The sequence below is a fragment of the Sylvia atricapilla genome, chromosome 15 (genome assembly GCF_009819655.1).
Source record: "Sylvia atricapilla isolate bSylAtr1 chromosome 15, bSylAtr1.pri, whole genome shotgun sequence".
Classification (NCBI taxonomy): domain Eukaryota; kingdom Metazoa; phylum Chordata; class Aves; order Passeriformes; family Sylviidae; genus Sylvia; species Sylvia atricapilla.
Window position 1 is genome coordinate 6,007,488 of NC_089154.1, and position 17,465 is coordinate 6,024,952.

The following is a 17,465-nucleotide window of genomic DNA, read 5'->3' on the forward strand; positions in this document are numbered from 1 at the left end:
ATTTCTGGGTGCTCAGGAGGGAGAGCTGCCAGGGGGATGAATGGAGCACGCAGAAGAGGGGCCGTGTTTTCTTCATTCATCAAATCCGAGTTAGTGAGTGGGCTTGGCCAACCGGCCCCAGGGAACATGCAACCTCTGGGGCTTCAAGGGTTAAATCAACACACCACAAATTGAGGAAGAGGGTTAAGGAATAAGTGATCCTACTAAATTCCTCGTGATCCCAAGCCATGGGAAAATGGGGCGAGGCAGTGTGAATCACCCTAGAGCGGAGCAGCAGAAGCGGAGTCAGTCAGGAGGGCAAGACCACCCGCTGTGGGCAGAGCAGCCAAGGAACAGCTGGGTGAATCCTGCCAGGATCTGCCAAGGCAAGTGCCAGGATGAACCGGAGAAAGATGAAGGGAAAGGGTGGGTTCACCGGAGGGTAGTGGGTGGGTAAAGGGCCTATGGTTACACTTGGATACAGCTCAGGTGTTATGCCCTTCCCTGGAAGGTGCTTGGTGAAGAAACAGTCTCTGTTAACATCATTGTTACCAATCTAGATAGTCATAATTTGTTACTCATCATCCAAAGAGGACTCCGCACAGTGGGGGGATTTGAGTTTCCAGGGCTTTGCTGATGGCCCATACTGGATTGCTGCTGTGGGCTGTTGATGAAGGTGTTGTTCTGAGACACTGACACCAGCAGCAAAACTGGGGTTGGTGTCTCTGGTCAAGGTGATTTCTGTGAGGGGCTGCACATGCTATAGAGAAGGACTTTATATTAATTATAAATTCATTTACCTAATCTGGCTTTTCACACACATTTTGTGCACAGTTGCTGGCAAAGATTTTCAACTCTCTTGAGCTGCAGATAACAGCTCTGTTGTGATTTCAGGTCTAGGCTTGCTAGTGATGGACAGCACCTCTTCCTCCCCTTCCGCCTTCTCTGCCAGCTGCCCCACAGAGCAGCCTGAGAACGCCACTGACCATGACTACTACTCTGGCCTCCAGAAGACCATGCACATCCTCTCCATGGTGGTGTACAGCATCGCCTGTCTGCTGGGGGTGACAGGGAATGGCCTCGTCATTTGGATTGCAGGCTTCAAGATGAAGAAGACGGTGAATTCCATCTGGTTCCTCAACCTGGCCATAGCTGACTTCATCTTTACCTTCTTCCTGCCCCTCAGCATCACCTACACCGCCCTGGGCTTCCACTGGCCCTTTGGGAAGCTCCTGTGCAAGCTGAACAGCACCATCGCCTTCCTCAACATGTTTGCCAGCGTCTTCCTCCTGACGGTCATCAGCATTGACCGCTGCGTTTCCGTGGCCTTTCCCGTCTGGTCTCACAACCACAGGAGCCCGGAGCTGGCGGCCAGGGTCGCGCTGGGGACGTGGGTCCTGGCTGTCCTGCTCAGCTCCCCGTACCTCGTCTTTCGGGACACCGTGGTCAGTTCCAGGAACGTCACCAGCTGTTACAATAATTTTGCGCTGTCCGATGACTACACGTCCGAGGCAACGCGCAGGCTGTGGAGGATGCGGCACAAAGCCATGATTGTCACGCGGTTCTTATGTGGGTTCCTCATCCCCTTTGTGGTGATTCTCATCTGCTACAGCGTCGTGGCTGTCAAGCTGAAAAGAAGGCAGTTGGCCAACTCTGCAAAGCCCTACAGAATCATCATTGCTGTCACAATCTCGTTTTTCCTCTGTTATTTCCCCTATCACGTCTTCTCCTTGCTGGAAATATCCAAAAACTCTTCCAGCCATGAGATGAAACTGGCCCTTTACATAGGGATTCCCTTGGTTTCCAGCCTTGCTTTCTTCAACAGCTGCATCAACCCCATCCTGTATGTCTTTGTGGGGCCAGATTTCAAGGAGAAGTTTCGCCAGTCCATCCTGTCGACCTTTGAAGGGGCCTTCAGTGAGGAGTCGGTCCTGGGCAGCCTCACCAGCCGCCGCAAGTCCAGGTCTGCTTCGGAAGTAGAGGTCCCAAGGGCCTGAGCAGCTGCTGGTGTGGAATGAGGTTCTTTTCCCTGTAGTTTCCATCATTTCAGAGCTCAAATCATGGGACTGGAGACTGTGAAGGGCTGCACTTGCTAACGAGGCGTGATTTCGTGTTTTGGAGGTGTCTCAAATATGCTATGATTTAACACACAGTGGGAATGGAAGAACTCTCTGGAGCTGCAGCAAGGTGGGTCAAAGTAGCAGCATTTTACTCCTTGTGCCTTTTGACTCTTGTTTATGGAGCCTTTATAGGAAGAGGGTTAAATGCAATAGCTGTATATAATTTTGTGGGGAATGGAATAGTGAGTAGGACACTCATCTTTTCTCTCCTCAGGCAGGACAAATCAGTTATCATGCTGCTGTTACTCAGATTTGATGTACAGCATAAGTATTTCTGAGCAATGCTTGTCTCTGTTTGTGTTTGACATGTTTTCAGCCCTTAAATAGCAGAGATCTGATACTTTGTGCTGTTGGTGAATGAGTATCAACCCAAATAAACTTGTGTAAAACATACCCAAGCCTGTTGTGTTGCCTGTGGGATAAAACACTTGATCCAACCTGACTGAGCAGGTTCATCTTCGATAACAGAACAAGTAGATAAAAAGATTAAATATCTAGAATTTGGAAACAAACCACTGGTGTTAGCAGCAGCTCTGTGGGTGAGGCAGACAAGACATGACCTGGGTGTGAGGACTTGCCTGGGGCATCTGATTGCCAGATCGTGGTTATGGTTTATTGCTGATAAACCATAGGTTTTGCTGATAAATCAAAGGGTTTCAGACCTTTGGGTACATTTGAAAACCAGTGATTGGGAGGAGAAAGAAGAACAAGTGGCTGAGCTGAGTCTGGCCAAGCTTCGTGTTTGCAAACTGTCCAGGATGAAGAAGGTGGGGCCTTTCTTACAGGCTTCACAAACCTCTGAAACTCTTGCATTTTTGTGAGTAGTAAATGTTGTCCACTTAGCAGGGAATGACAGCACTGAGCTGTTGTCATTTCCAGCCCATCTTCGGCAGCTGAGCGAGCAGCGACTGTATCACACCTCCCTCTCCTGCCCTACCCAATTTACCTGTAAATTAGTCCAACCTACCAATTGTCCTGTTCATCCTGTCAGAAACCTGCCTTGGAGCTTCCCTCCTCCGGTGGCTGGAAAATCTCTGACTCCTAGCTGGAATGTAGGAATTTACACGTACCTCACTGTTCTGCATGGATGACATTACGAGTGAGAGCTGTCACCTGAACGTGTTGGGGATTAATTATGGGCCTGCTGGGCCATGCAGGATTGAATGAAGGTCGTGATCCTAAAGGCACAAATGCACTTAACCTCCCATTCATGCACAAACCCGCTGAGAACAGGGAACGTAACATGACCATCATATGTCAGGCTTGAGTGAGCAGAGAGATTTAACCTTTGCCACAAATTGCTGCCTGTCATGGAGATAAAACTGCAATGTTTGCTGTGCAGCACGTAACTCTGGGGCTGTTTACTTGCTCCTGGAGGTAAACTACAGCATCGATTGCCATGTCAAGGTTGTGCAGACCCACGTTTGCTCTTTCTGGTTTTCCTTATCTGTTTGTAGAGTCCACATAATTCTCTTTGACAAGAGTCTCCGTGAGTGTTGGACCAAGGCCTTGGACTCCTGTCTTGCCTCTCTCCTCAACCCTGGCAGCCTTGAAGGTCAGGATTTGAAGTGTTGACCTGGTTTGTGGTAGGAAAAAAAGCAATCTTCGGGGTCATTTGGAGATCCAAGGAGGGTACAGATTCCCATGGGACAACATGATTTAAGTGAATCAGAGTGTCTGGATGATCTAAGGAATTACCACTGGAAAAGCTATAGGTAACGGAGCAGGATGAGCTTGAGATGGAGATGGATTTGTCATCCTGGGTCTGATCCCTGCCCTTTATGCAATCGGAAACCGTGCTGACAGCAAGACAAGCCAGGCTGCCAATGGACTGCTTCCAAGATAAATCTCCCATTGTATTGAGTTCCCTCCCATTCAGACTATCTCATTATCACAGGGATAATTGTCAGTCCCTCATTCCCAGCTAGGAGGCAGTTCATTCTCTCTGATATTTCCATTTGCCATATGCTTATCTAGAAAAGCTTGAATGAAAAAAAGGGGGAAATACTTTCCAACGGGCAATCCAAGGAGGCTGAACAGTTGCTTTGGCAGCTGTGCCCTCCTCTGACGCAGCTTTGCTGTCAAGGCTCTTTCATATGCCATGGTGGGAGTGGAACAGGCTGAACCCCTCAGTATTTGCAGTCATTGAGAAAGCTGCTGAACCCGCTGCCCTGCTGGTGTGAGGCCTCATTGGTCCTGCAGAGGGGCCGATCCGACAGCCCTGCCCTTACAAACAGAGGGCTGGGATGGGCAGAGCCACTGGGGTGTTCGGGGTCCAGGCATTGAGGTGTGTGTGGTCCAGGCTGTGCATGGGGAGCCCTTAGCTGAGAGAACAAGCAAGTTTTTAGCAAGCATTTAAGTCAGGGATCTCACCAGGAGCAGCGGTGTCGCTGCCTTGCTTTGGAGGAGAGATTATTGCAGGTGACTCTGGAGCTGGGAGAAGCTGCAGCGATGTCAGGGAGGAAACCAGGCAAGGAGGATGCGGCAAGCAGTAACAAAAGAGGACAAAGTATTTTCCCCCTGGAACCTGGATGACAACAGGGAGATCAGAACTGGGTTCAGAATAGTTATGAGGAAAGAGGAAGGAGCAGGAGCTGTGACATCCTTGAAAGTACCAGAAGCAGGATAGTGAATGCAAATGAATGGGAGGGACCCTGCAGCAGGTGAGAAAATTCTCATTAAGGAGAGCTTAATGAGCCAATAAAAGCCTCTGGGAAGCCTCATAGACCCCACACCTCTCTTCTGGTGAGACTTTACTGGTGAGTAAAATTTTTAAGTGTCTCGCTCTTGAACTTGGGGATTGACATATTTGATAAGGTCAAAGACAGTGCAGTGGTCTGAGAGCAGAACCTCTTCCAGAGCTTGCTGAAATCAGGCAGGAAATAATATAGGGAGTTAGAGGAGAGGTTCTGGTAGAATGCTTATCTGTGAAGATGCTGGTAATACTGCCAGTAAGTGAGGTAGACTGAAGATACCTGGGTAAGGCTCAGCCTTTTTTGGTGTAGCAGCTGGGTGAGGGTCCCACTCCCAGCATAGGCATTAATCTGTTCTTGCTGATCTGGGGCTGGTACTGGTCAGAACCAAATTAGGGAGGACTCTTTGCTGGTTGCACTTTACTGCTTCCCTCCAGCTCTTCCACCTTTTTAGTGTATGGGCCAAGGCTGGTATCAAACCTTCATTTACATCCCCCAGTTGCACATGCAAAGCACAGGACCTGCTCTCATACACTGAATTCTGCTTTAATCTGCAAAGTTGGTCTACAGTGCCCACGTCAAGCCCTTGTTGTGCTCACTAAATGCCTGCACAGGGCATGGTGCCTGTGTGCTCTTTGGAGAGAAGCTGCAGCTTAGTGAGGCAAATGGCAAATCATGCTGGGACCCACTTGGTAGGACAAGGAGGAATAGGGCACTAATTAGTGTTTGTCACAGACTGTGTAGCTGTTCAAATTCCTAAAATGACATTACTTTCACTGTGCAGTCCAACCACTTCTGCCTAAAGGCCAATCAAAGGGCAAACCACACACATAAACATCAGGTGATGGACGTGAACAGGATGTAAAACAGACTTTGCAGGACAGAACTGACCAGGCACAGCAAAGCAGAAGGAATCTGTGAACCAAACAAGAGGCACCACTGCCGGCTTTTGTTTCAGGGCAGTGTTTGTCCAAACCCTTGCCCTGATGTCCAGCTCGAGCCATCTGTCTGTGCAGGACCTGTCACACTCCAGGTACTCCCACAACCCTCTCGTCTCCTTGTTGGGAGGCTGGTTGGAGATAACCCCGTGTCTGTGCTGCAGCTGAGTTAAACATTACAGACTGACCTGGAACTGGGAGTGCAGTTGGAAACAGGAAAAAAAAAAACCCTGAACTCAGGGAGTCCTTCAGTCAGAGCTTTGTGACTCAGGGGGAACAGGACTGTGACAAATGAGTCTGTGCCCATTTCCCACAGACAGCCGAGCAGTAATATTTGATAAAGCAATGAGTGCTGTCTACTGCCACAGCCCTTCACACAGAGAAGATGTGTTCCCTGCTCCAGGACCTTTATTAAAGCACTTTGCTTCCCAGACATGGGAGTACTATTTCCAGCTCACTCCTAAGATATGATAAAATTACATCTCCTTCCATCAATTCCAAAATGCATTTATAGTTGCTTTGAGTTCTGCCTCCCTAACTGGGTGATGTCCAAGGCATAATCTTCTGGAAATTGGACACAGTTGTCCCCCAGGCAATAAAGCCAAAGGCAGAGGAGCAGGGAGGTGATGGCTTTTGGTCTGTGCTCACTGTGGAGGTGCCTGTGTGCTGCAGAACCTCCCTGCGGGCTTAGAGGGGCTGTGTAGGGTACCAGATTTTTTGGGATGCCTTTTTTGTTGTGAGAGACCATCTACAGGGCTGTCAGCATGAAATCAGAGTCTTTCTTTGGTGCACCATGTCTGATAGTTCTCACTGTCAGCTGGTTTGGTAGGTGAACTTAAATAGTTGGGGGTTTTGTTGTTTTTTGTTTTTTTTTTAACAAAAACAACTCTAAAGAAACAAAAGCCAACCTGGCTGAGCAGTGATGGATGGAGCTCAGGAACTGGGGTGGCAGCAGCATTTATCTCCTCTCAGGTGATGGATGCAAGCTGTCGTTCAGCCCAGTGCTGGATGAGCAGTGCCCTTCACCTTGTCTGGAGTAGGTATGGTGTGGGGGGAGTTTTTTTGCACATCTCTGCTTGCCAGGGTCGTGTCTGGATTAAGAACAACAAACCTCTGTGAGCCAGTGAGTTCACACCCAGCAAATTTTCAGAATTCCTTAGATGGCTGCTAATTGAATCATTGTAAATGAAATAAAATCCATGTGCACATCTTGGAGCAACTGTTTGTTGAACTCTAAGTGCTTGGATAGAGTATTGTTAAATTAACAAATCCCTCTCCCTTGGGAGCTGAGATTTAAACTGGTGTTCCTCTCATCAGGACGACAGAGGTGGGAAAAAATTGATTTTTTTTCTCTAAGAAAACAAAGGCAGTAGCCTTATAAAAAAAGGATCAGAAAACAGGATCACTTAGTTCCTGGTCCTATGGTTTGCTTAAGCAATGTCAGGAATTTGGGGCATCACAAATCAAACTGTCAGCAAATTCTGAGTGCCCTAGGGTATTGAAAAATGCTTCTGGGGAAGGCTGCTAATTGCATTATGGGTCAGTACTTTGCCATGTGTTGTTTCTGGTTGTTCTGCATTAAACTGCTCTGCAGCACCAGCCTGTAGAGGAATCCTCGGAGTGAGACCAATGCTAAGAGAAATCTCTGCTGCTCTGTGAAGAGGCCAACAAAAAGCTCAGCTTCCTTCCTTTTTGTGCTGAAAGCCCTGAAACAAAAAAAAGGAACCTGCTTGGGTCAATGATCCTGAATCAACTGTGTGGAAGCACCAGCCTGGAAGCAGAAAAACATGGACTGGGGATGATGGGGGTGGTGAGGAACTGGACTATTCCCTTCCACCTCAGTGTAATTTGGAAGAGGATGCAGGAAAGGCAGAGGATCACTGCAGCATCTAAGAGGCTGATGGCCTCTCTGCTCACATATTTCTAACAGATGTCCTGGCTTTGTGAGCCTGCAAGTGGAGTGCTCAACATCTGCTCCACGGCTCCATGTTAAATGGCTTCTCCTTCCCCAGCTCTGACTCTGCTGAAAAAAAAAAAAAAATCAGAAAAGGAGATGACCAAGTCTTGGAATGCATGAAGCATGAAGCAAATGTGAAATCTGGGGAAAACACTGGCCTGTGAATATTTAAAGTGGAAAATGCCGCTTGTAGTGGCAGAAACATGGTTTCAAACTATGAATCTAATGTTGTCCCTTTGCAGGCATGTTTACTGGGCTGGCCTGTGGCTTTTCCTCCTCTTTTATGTTAAGGCCAATGGGGACAGAAATATCTGCTGGGATGACCAGTGCAGATCTGCAGTCTGGGAATAATGAAATTTAATTGCTTTTTGTGAGAAAAGCTGCAGCAGAAAGTACCTGATTTGTAGCTGTATGCTAAATGCTAAAATTCTGAGCCATAAAATGCTGTTCAACTCGGGTGTACTGAGAAGTATAATTTAAAACAGGTTCGAACTGTGCAGTCTGGGGAAAAAAACATGGTGTTTGGGTTTTGTATTTAAAGGAGGGATGTGTGTCTGTGTGGGATGACTGTAACTTCCTCAAAGCAGTTCTGTCATGGGTGTCTTGGGATAAAGCTTCTTTTTTTTTTTTTTTTTTTTTTTCTTTTTAAACAGGGTGACTGAAATAGGAGCCTCATTTCAGATGACAAAAGAATCTTTGTGTGCAGCTCAACCAATGTATGTGGCAAGGAGAGTCCTGAGAGGACTCCGGATAAATCGTGTGTGCTTTTGACGAGGAACTGAGAGCCCACTGATAGTTTCTGTTCTTAATTTACTTTGCAGAAATGCTTCTTTTTCTACAAACACTTTGCTGGTGGCGAAGGCCAGATGGCAGCTCGGTGTCCGGAGGGGATGGAGAGATGCCCAGAGCAGCGTGGCAGCCGCCTTTCCATCCCGCTCTGATGGGGATGCAGATGTGGGAGCTCCAAAACAATGGCACCCTGTGGACATCACTGTGTCATTCCACATGGATTTTGCACCGAGGGTAATTTTTGGTGGAGGGGCAGCTGAATTGTGGTGTTGGGGTCCCTCCATCATCCCAGTTGGGGACTCAGATCTGAACTTCTCTTTTTCAGCAAAGGACAACAGGGCTCATGACGGGTCTAGAAAATGTGTTTTATAAGGAATGGCCGAGCTGGGTTTGTTCACTCTGGAGGATGCTCAAGGGCCCTTATTCTCTCCAACTCCCTGAAAGGATGCTGCAGTGAGGAGCAGGGTCTTGGAAATGGCCTTAAGCTCAGACACGAGACATTCAGATTAGATATCAGAAAAATCCTTTTATTTGTCGGTGTGGTCAGGCCTTGGGACAGGTACCCCGACAGGTGCCGGAGTCACCATCCCTGGAGGCGTTGGAAGAAGCATCCCCATCCGACGGCGGGGGACGCGGTTTCGTGGGACTGGATGATCCCGAAGCTCTCTCCCAGCGCTGAGCACGCTAACACTCTCAGACCCTGCGGCTCCCAAGCGCCGTCCCGGCAGCGGCGGCTGAGGGGAAGATGGCGGCGGCTGAGGGGCGGGGGGCGCCGCCTGGGGCCCGCCCCGCCCGCGCTCCCGCCTCTCGCCCCGCCGCCATCTTGCCCGCGGAGCACCGCCGGGGCTGAGCTCCGCCGCCGCCTCCGCCTCTCCCCCTCCTTCCCCTCCGGCCGGGCCGCTCTCTCCCGGGGCCGGGGGGCCGGAGCCGGCAGGTAAGGCCTTCAGCGAGGGGCACTCCGGCCCGCTCAGCCCATCGCAGCCGGCTGTGTGAGGGGCAGGACATCCCCCTTCCCCACGCGGGGTTCCGACGCCTGAGGAATGGGCTGCATCGCCGTCCCCTCAGGGGATGGAGACCCTCTCCTGGGCGGCCCTTTTCGGGGTTGCTCGGGCTCCCCGCCAGAGCCGCAGGCGAGGGGCAGCGGCGCGGGGCTGCGGCGTGCCCGGGCTGCCCTCGGGGCGGAGGGATGGGATCCACGGGGAACCACGGGGCCTGAGTAACCCACCTGCAGCATCTGAAGGACTGCTAGGGAGGTGTGGGCTGCAAGGGTCTGCCACTGAGTGTGGAGGGACGGAAATAATCCCTGTGGGGAGATGGGTGAGAGGGTGCAGATTCCCTCCATCCCACGGAGTCCATTCTTTAGTACCATGGTTATCCCAGCCAGTATTCCTGCCTCCGTTGCTTTCTGTGTGGACATGCTCAGTTCATGGAGGCATAAAGCCATGTGTGCCCCGTAATTGTTGTGCTCATCATGATGTGTCTGTGTAATTGTGTGCAGCGCAAAAGGAAAGGCAGGAGTCTGTGCTGCAGCCTGTTGTGTGGTGCTTGTGTTCAACCTTGGAAGGTTGGCCCATCTCAAACCACAGGGTTATGGTCCCACGTATCCTGTAGCGTCATGTCTTTGCACATCTAATAAAGTTTTGTGAGTTTGCTTTCATCCCAGCACCTGTTTGAAGGGTGATGTATCCATTTTACTCTTGAAATGCAACTTCGCCGCCCACACACACCATAGCCCACTTGTAGCTGCTGAAGTACATCCACAAAAAAGTCCTTGCCCTATAGTTACGTGAAGAGCAATATTCACTGCTGCGTGTAGAGACATCAGTGTATTGTGGTGTAAAGTGCACCCTCAGCAATAGTTGGAAGCCAGCAACTCATCTTTTCAGATCTCCTAAGGCTCCTCATTTCCCTAATCTACGGAACAACGAAGACACAAAACTGGATACAAATACGCCTTCAGAACACTCTATGAATGCTTCTGGTGCCGTGGAAAGTTTCCTGCACACTGTTCCCAGCCAGGCACACAAGCAGGGAGCTGTCAGGTGTTGTTCTGGGACCTAAAAGCATTTCAGGTCTGTGCTCGCTCTGGTGGAGCTGAGATAGATCTTGAACACCATCATGAATATTTGATGGGTGATGGCCATTAGTTGACAGCTGGGAGCTGCAGAGAGTGAGTGAGCAGCAGAGCAGAGAAACACTAGCTAAGAAATGGGGTTTTTTTAGGTATTTAATTGGAGAGGAATACAGGTCTTGCTTTGCGGATTTCAGGGGGCCATCTGATTTTAGTGCACTGCAACTTTCAGACATTCTGGGGGCTGAAATTGTCACTGTTTGTGCTCGGTCTGTGCAGTTTGGAAGTTCTGATGACAGGCAGGTTTTCATTCACTGAGCAGAGCTCAGCCTTGGCACCAACAGATTTGTTGTTAACAAGTTCCTGACTTGACTTTGGCTCTTCGCAAGAGTGAGTCGCGTTCCTCTGACAAAGTTTAACTGAGACACACAGTCTGTTTGTAAAGGAGGTGTGAAGGAGTTCCATTACAGACCTAGGCAGCTGTTCCTGTAAATACAAAACTCTTAGTTTTTGTTTTGGAGTACTTAGTAGTTGATACATCATCAGCTTTTTCTAACCAATTCCGTGTGACTATTAGATAATTCTGTTTCTCAGCAGGGAGCTGTTTACCAGGAAAGAAGTTACTGATGTAGCTGTAGCTTCTGTTTTGGTTTAAATTATGCCACTCCTATTTCATGTTTCCAGTCTCCTACATAATGCTGAAATGGTTGATGAAGGATTGGATTATTTATGCAGCAGAAGTGAAGTGCAGCAGGATTTGGAGTTGAAGGCTGATCTATCCAGGGCTGCTGGTCATTGGGATCTTTTTTTTATTTTTCCCTTTTATTTGACTAAAATTTTATAGTAGAAGTAACCATGAAAATGTGATTTATAAAATAATAAAAAGAATAATAAAAAGATGGAATCCCATCAAATCCTTGGTGAGATTAGTGGCTTTTGCCTTTATTGAAACAAACCCCAGATTATACTGATTTCCTCCTGATATTTTTCTCCTGTTTTCACAGGAGAGATATTGCTTTCAAAGAATGACAACAGCTGCTTCAGCAAGTGGATTTGCTGTGCAAGAGGTCATTATTTACAGCTGCCAGCTTTATTGAATTCTTCCTTACATTTCATCCTTATTTGTAAGTTTCTAAGTTACTGCAAAGTGTTGAAAAGAGACTCAGCTATGGAAATAGGCTCTTATAGCCAGGGCCCAGGAGCTCTTTTTAGCTCAGTTCTACCCCTGACTGTCTTTGTGATTTTGGAAAAATCAATAAACGTTGCTCAGTTCTGGAAAATGAAGTGGACAAGCTGATGGAAAAAAGTGTCAGTGTTACTGGATGATGCCCTGAGGAAAATAGTTAAAAAAGGAAAAAAAAACTTGGTGCTAGAAGGTTGCCTTGAGGATCTTTGGAGAGCTGTAGGGAAGCTATTTAAGTGGGGATAACAGATTTTTAAGGATGTTGGACTAGTCAAGGTTCTGGGAGACTACACTTTCTAAACAGAGAAGATGTGTCTTGTTTTGTTTTGTTTTTTTTTTTTACCACAGATTGAAATGACCTCTGATCTCTTGCAGTCTTGTAGAAGCGGCAAAACAACTTAGGGTTGATGTTTTGTGTGCCATCAACTGAATTTGGGGCCATCATGAATATCACCAAGGGTGGGCTGGTGCTGTTCTCAGCTAATTCCAATTCCTCGTGCATGGAACTGTCCAAGAGGATTGCTGAGTGAGTAAAGTCTGCAGGGGATCTTGTGATCTTGGGGTTATCCTGGTGGGATTTGTTTTACTGGGCACTCGATTTCTCTGTTCAAGGAAAGTTACATGGGCAAACTGTCATGATTTGCAAGAATATGGAGTGTGCTCTGTTGGAGAGGGAATTTCAACAACTCCATAACAGAGAGAGTAACCTGTGTTTGAATTGTTCCGTGGCAGGTTGTGATTGGCTGCAGCATTTTGTAGGAAACACGTGGGATAATTAATGTTTGCATAGTGTTAAATCATCATGAAGAAGTTTTTACTCCTTGTAGTGGGTTTTTTTTTGGGGGGGAGGCAGGAAAATTACATCCCTCTTGCTCTCTGTACATTTTGGATGAGAACGTTTCTTTAGCTTAAATCCATAATAGCTGCAGCAGAATTTTTAGGACTTAAGTACATTTTTACTGTGCTAATTAGGGTGTAGACCATTACTGGGAATATTAGACAGGATGGATTTCTTCCAGAAGCTTATTTACCCAAAGTTAGGTGTGATAGGAGGAGAAAGGGGAGTGCAGAGGAACACAGGTTATGTGTGGAAAGAATTTGGAGAGCACACACTGGTCTCCTCTTTGTAGTGATGGGGTCTAGCTAATGCTGACTGGGAACAAATACAGCAGATATTATTCTTCCATTATCCATAAAATAGTGCTTGCTACTCTTTCCTCTTCCCTCCACATCGACTTTTTTCTATAGAGAAGAATGATTTAAAATCTGTATTTTTAACTATTGTGCACATGTATGTTGCCACGTGTGTGTGTGTATATATATATATAGGGCAAGAAATATATTAAAAATGACAAAATATTACATGAATTAGTATCCCAGCATTTTTTTTCCTGCTGCTTGTTCTGAGCTTGACTGGAAAATAAGTTTAGCATAGTCTGCAGTGCAGCTTTTGGAAATTGTAGGTACTTTTTAAAGAGATGTTCACAGTAATTACTGGTTTATGGTTTGGGATTTTCCTTCCTTGGTTTTCTCCCATGGAATGCAGCCTTTTCAGTAACTGTTGCATTATATGGGATTTACATTTGATATTGACTTCCACCTTTTTTCTGTTCCTGCAGGCGTTTGGGAGTTGAGATGGGGAAGGTTCAGGTTTATCAAGAGCCAAACAGAGGTGAGCATTTAATTAGCAAAACTGGAAATGTGCCTGACACTGATTTGAATGTATTGGTTCACCTTCTCTCAGACTCTTAAGAAGAGTTTTGCTCTTGCAAATAATACATGTTTCTCTTCTTGGCAGAAACACGAGTGCAGATTCAGGAGTCTGTGAGAGGAAAGGATGTGTTCATCATCCAAACAGTTTCAAAGTGAGTGTTTAAAGACCCTGTGCCAGCATTTGGTGTGGGCTGTCCACAGGAATGCTTCTGGATTTCATTTTTAATCACCTTTTATGTTTGTGATGCAGTGTAATAAACTTAGATTAACTAGATAGAGGCTTTTCTTTGTGGAGGATTTTTGTTACTGGTTTTGTGGGGCTTTTTATATGTACACAAAGACAGTTTTGGCATAAGGTAAAATCTATTATTTTAATTTTTAGTGACTATATCAATGAAACCTTCCCCTTTGTCTCTGCATTCCTTCCTTAAGTGTACTCTTTTGCTTATGTCATTCTCTTGAAATTCTTCTCAGCTCCCTGTCTCTACCACCATCACAAAGTTAAGATGTAGGAGGAATGTTTCCTGGGCAATGTGTCCTGTGATTCAGACCTGTGGGTCTTAGTTGGTGACCAGTTCTCCAAAAAACGTGCCCTCTCCATCTCTGCTGGGTGTGAATACTGTGGTGAACACAGGATTTTTATGCCCCAGCCACAGAAGCAGATGTTTCTCGTTGCAGGGATGTGAATACCACGATCATGGAGCTCCTGATCATGGTGTATGCCTGTAAAACCTCCTGTGCCAAAAGCATTATTGGAGTGATTCCTTACTTCCCCTACAGCAAACAATGCAAGATGAGAAAAAGGGGCTCCATTGTCTCCAAATTGCTGGCCTCCATGATGTGCAAAGCTGGTAAGAATGTGGTTTGTCCTTAAAGAATCAGAGCAAGGAGGGCTCCTGCTGTCAGCTTCCAGGTTTAGAGAGATCTCTATGCAAATTTGGACTCTTTTTAAAAATAACTGCCAAGCTTTTCATGTGTTTAAAACCTATGTAAAAAGGAGAATGTAATCAGAAATGTTTCCAAGTGTTGAGTTCATAAAAAACCCAAATTTGATACAACCATTTTACGTTGAGTTGTACTGAGCTGGCAAAATGAGTCTGCTGAGCTGAGCTGCTTTGGTATCCACCTCTCACAATACCATCTTTTGCCTTTCTTACAGTCTGGAACAGCTGTGCCTTGTCATTTCTGTCTTGTTTTTTTTACTTTTTGGATGAATGCACTTTGTCCTTTTCATTTGAGACCATGTGGGAGAATGAGATTATTCATTTTCACAGCCTTCAACACATTTTCTACTTCTTTCCTTTCACTCCCATCCCTGGGAAAAAGCAGGCAGTTGTAACAAACTGTGTGATCTGGGTTGTTATTTTGAGAGAAGTGGTTTTTGATTAGGAGCTTGGCCCATTTCTCAGGGGTTCAGAATGAATGAGTGTGCCCGGGTCTTGCTGTGTGACACAGGACAAATGAGTGCTTCCATTTTGTCCCATGTCCAGTGGAGAAGGCTCCTGCCTGCCTCAGTGTGGCACTGCAGAGTCAGTTATGTGCAGTGTTCTGAGGTTCTTTCTAAAAAGTCACTGTAGAAGCCTCAAAACACATTAATGCCAGTGTGCTTAAGAGGGACTAAAATTAATTCATTATGTACTTTCACTTAGTGTTCTCATGCAGCTTAGAGATTTTCTGGACAAACAGCAGTGAATCTTAGAAAAATAAAGTGTCTGTTCTCTCTTACTTTTCTTGATGCGCTTCTCTGCATGTCTTATTTTGTTTTAAAGGACTAACTCATCTTATTACCATGGATTTACATCAGAAGGAAATTCAGGGTTTCTTCAATATTCCAGTTGACAACTTGAGAGCATCCCCATTTTTACTCCAGTACATCCAAGAAGAGGTGAGGAAGGCCTGTTATTACAGTTGGGTTTTTTAAATTCTTTTTTTATCATGTCTCAGGGCATCTGAAACAAGTTCTTCTGAAGAGATTAACTCTTCAAACTGAATTTTAAGGGGAGAGGGATTGTGTTGGGGCAGGGAGTGGTGTTGGGAGCTTTTGGTTCTTCTCTGCCCCACATTTAATTTTTGCTTTCCTGAAGAGCTGGTGTTTTCTTACCCATGTAGCAATGCTGTTTTTTCTTAGATGTATTCCCCTAACACTGAAAAAAATTTGGATTTTCTTGCTTTTGGTGTCCTCTTCCTTTCCTATTTCCACTTTCCTTCACATTTATAGGATGGGCTGCTTGTGTGGGTATAAATTTAAATCCCATAATAAGAAACCCTTTGGAAGTTGTAAACTCTGAGGGAGCCTATTGATTGTGCTCTGAAAATCAGGCTGGTGGGTGGAAATCTCACCCACTGTTTGTTCAGACTGCGTGTCTTGACTTGAGGAGCTTAACTTGGGATGTTCTGTGTCTCCATTTATCCATCTTATTTTTATAAGGGTTTTGAGAGGTGCTCCTGGTAGATTGGCCTGTACAAAATGTGCAAACTATAATTGTAGGTATAAGATGCACATTAAGCCTCTGACTAATGGTAATTTGGAATAAAGCAAGTGCTTTCTTCCTGATGAGAAAAAAGGTTTAGCTCACTCTTGCTTTTGAATCCAGGCTATTTCTTTTTATAGAGATAGGAATGCCTCAATTTAAAAACAAAACACACCCCACCCCACCCCCTTAAAGAAACCCAAACCAACATGATTTTGTTATGACAGTATTAAAATCTGTTTGGGGAATCAGTTACCATTTGAATTCCTCATTATTATTTAATTTGGTAGTAGTCAAAGAAGATGGCAGAACAAAAGCCCAGGCTCTGTCTTTGCCACAGTCTTGTGTTCCAGGAGAAAAATGTTGCACATTGTAAGCACTTCTAACTTAAGAAAAGAACTAAAGGGAAGAACCAAATACACAGACACGAAACAGTTTTTGCCTTTATGTGTTGCTTGAAAGTGTGGTTTATGCTCAGTAACAAGATCATGGTCCTGTTTTGGTCTTGAAGCACATTTTGATTCCTGAGCTTTTAATGGTTGACACAGAATTGTTGCAGCTTTGAGTCTCACACCACTGTGCAGTCTAACAAATGAGCATTTGTAGAGATCTGAAGCATGTGGAGAGAAGTTTTAAAATATACTTTCAGTCCTTCATCCCTCTGCTCATCCATGAGGGGCCTTGCTAAAACCAGAGTTAACTGAATGGATCTGATCACATGGGATCTGCACTGGCAAGTACCTTCACCAGCCAGATCATTTTTAGTATCTGTGCTTAAAACTTTGATCCATTGCTGCTCAGGGGGAATTCAGTATCCATCATTCAGTATCCATCCATCTCTGGTGGCCACAACTTGCTGCATATCCTGGGATATATCCTTGGTGCTGGGAATGCCAGAGCTTTCAAAGCTTTGGGAATCATGATGGGATGGACTGAGGACATGAAATGGAGTCCAGCTTGATAAGAATGAAAGTCACTTAAGAAACATTTAACTGAAAGTTAGGAGGATGAGGGCTTGTCGTTGTTACCTGTTGAAAATTTATGCCTAGCTGTGAAGAGAATCACTGTTCTGGGATGAAGACAGTCCAGCCAGTGGAATTCCTGTGATATGAAAATAGTTTGGTGTTTCCTCTGTGTGCTTGGCAAATGTTGGATACTCTGTGGCTTCTCTTTCCTTTGTGCAGGTGTTAATCCCAGAGTGTCATAGCCCTTTGTTACATGGACTTGTTGACACCTCAGTGTCTTTGGAATGACATTTCTGGCTTACTGACTTCATTTTTGAAGAGCTGAGAGCAAATTTGGTAATTTGGCAGGGGAAAAATGAGGCAATGGTGTCTGAACTAGATCAAAGCCTTTATTATGTCAAGTGACAGGCCCTGCCTTGTCCATGCCTTCCATCATGTTAATCTTTGTAGCCTCTTGTATAACTCAGTTTGTAAAGGACAGAACATGCTGGATTCCCAGTTTATAGGTGGAGTTACTAACACTGTGGATTATTAATGTTGCCAACGTCCTCAGAAAATTTCTTATTTTCTGTTGGTTGAGCCCTTG

General features: G+C 45.9%; 2 protein-coding genes across 9 annotated transcripts in view; both read left to right on the plus strand.

The window, feature by feature from the left end:
• PRPSAP2 (phosphoribosyl pyrophosphate synthetase associated protein 2) overlaps positions 1–17,465 on the plus strand; it is a 77,757-nt gene that overhangs the window by 53,652 nt on the left and 6,640 nt on the right. Inside the window, exons 1-10 of one of the 8 annotated variants that reach the window (XM_066329895.1) lie at positions 4,368–4,858; positions 5,577–5,825; positions 8,341–8,710; positions 8,802–9,410; positions 11,552–11,671; positions 12,106–12,256; positions 13,350–13,402; positions 13,529–13,595; positions 14,122–14,294; positions 15,213–15,328. In XM_066329895.1, coding sequence (XP_066185992.1) covers positions 12,138–12,256; positions 13,350–13,402; positions 13,529–13,595; positions 14,122–14,294; positions 15,213–15,328 — 528 coding nt within the window. In that variant the 5' untranslated portion in view covers positions 4,368–4,858; positions 5,577–5,825; positions 8,341–8,710; ... (1 more) ...; positions 11,552–11,671; positions 12,106–12,137. The other 7 variants (XM_066329890.1, XM_066329889.1, XM_066329896.1 and 4 more) reach the window with 7 other exon arrangements.
• LOC136367790 (chemerin-like receptor 1) lies at positions 600–2,492 on the plus strand. Its single transcript, XM_066329583.1, has one exon. It carries the CDS (start codon positions 891–893, stop codon positions 1,974–1,976), a length of 1,086 nt encoding a protein of 361 aa, XP_066185680.1. The 5' UTR covers positions 600–890; the 3' UTR covers positions 1,977–2,492.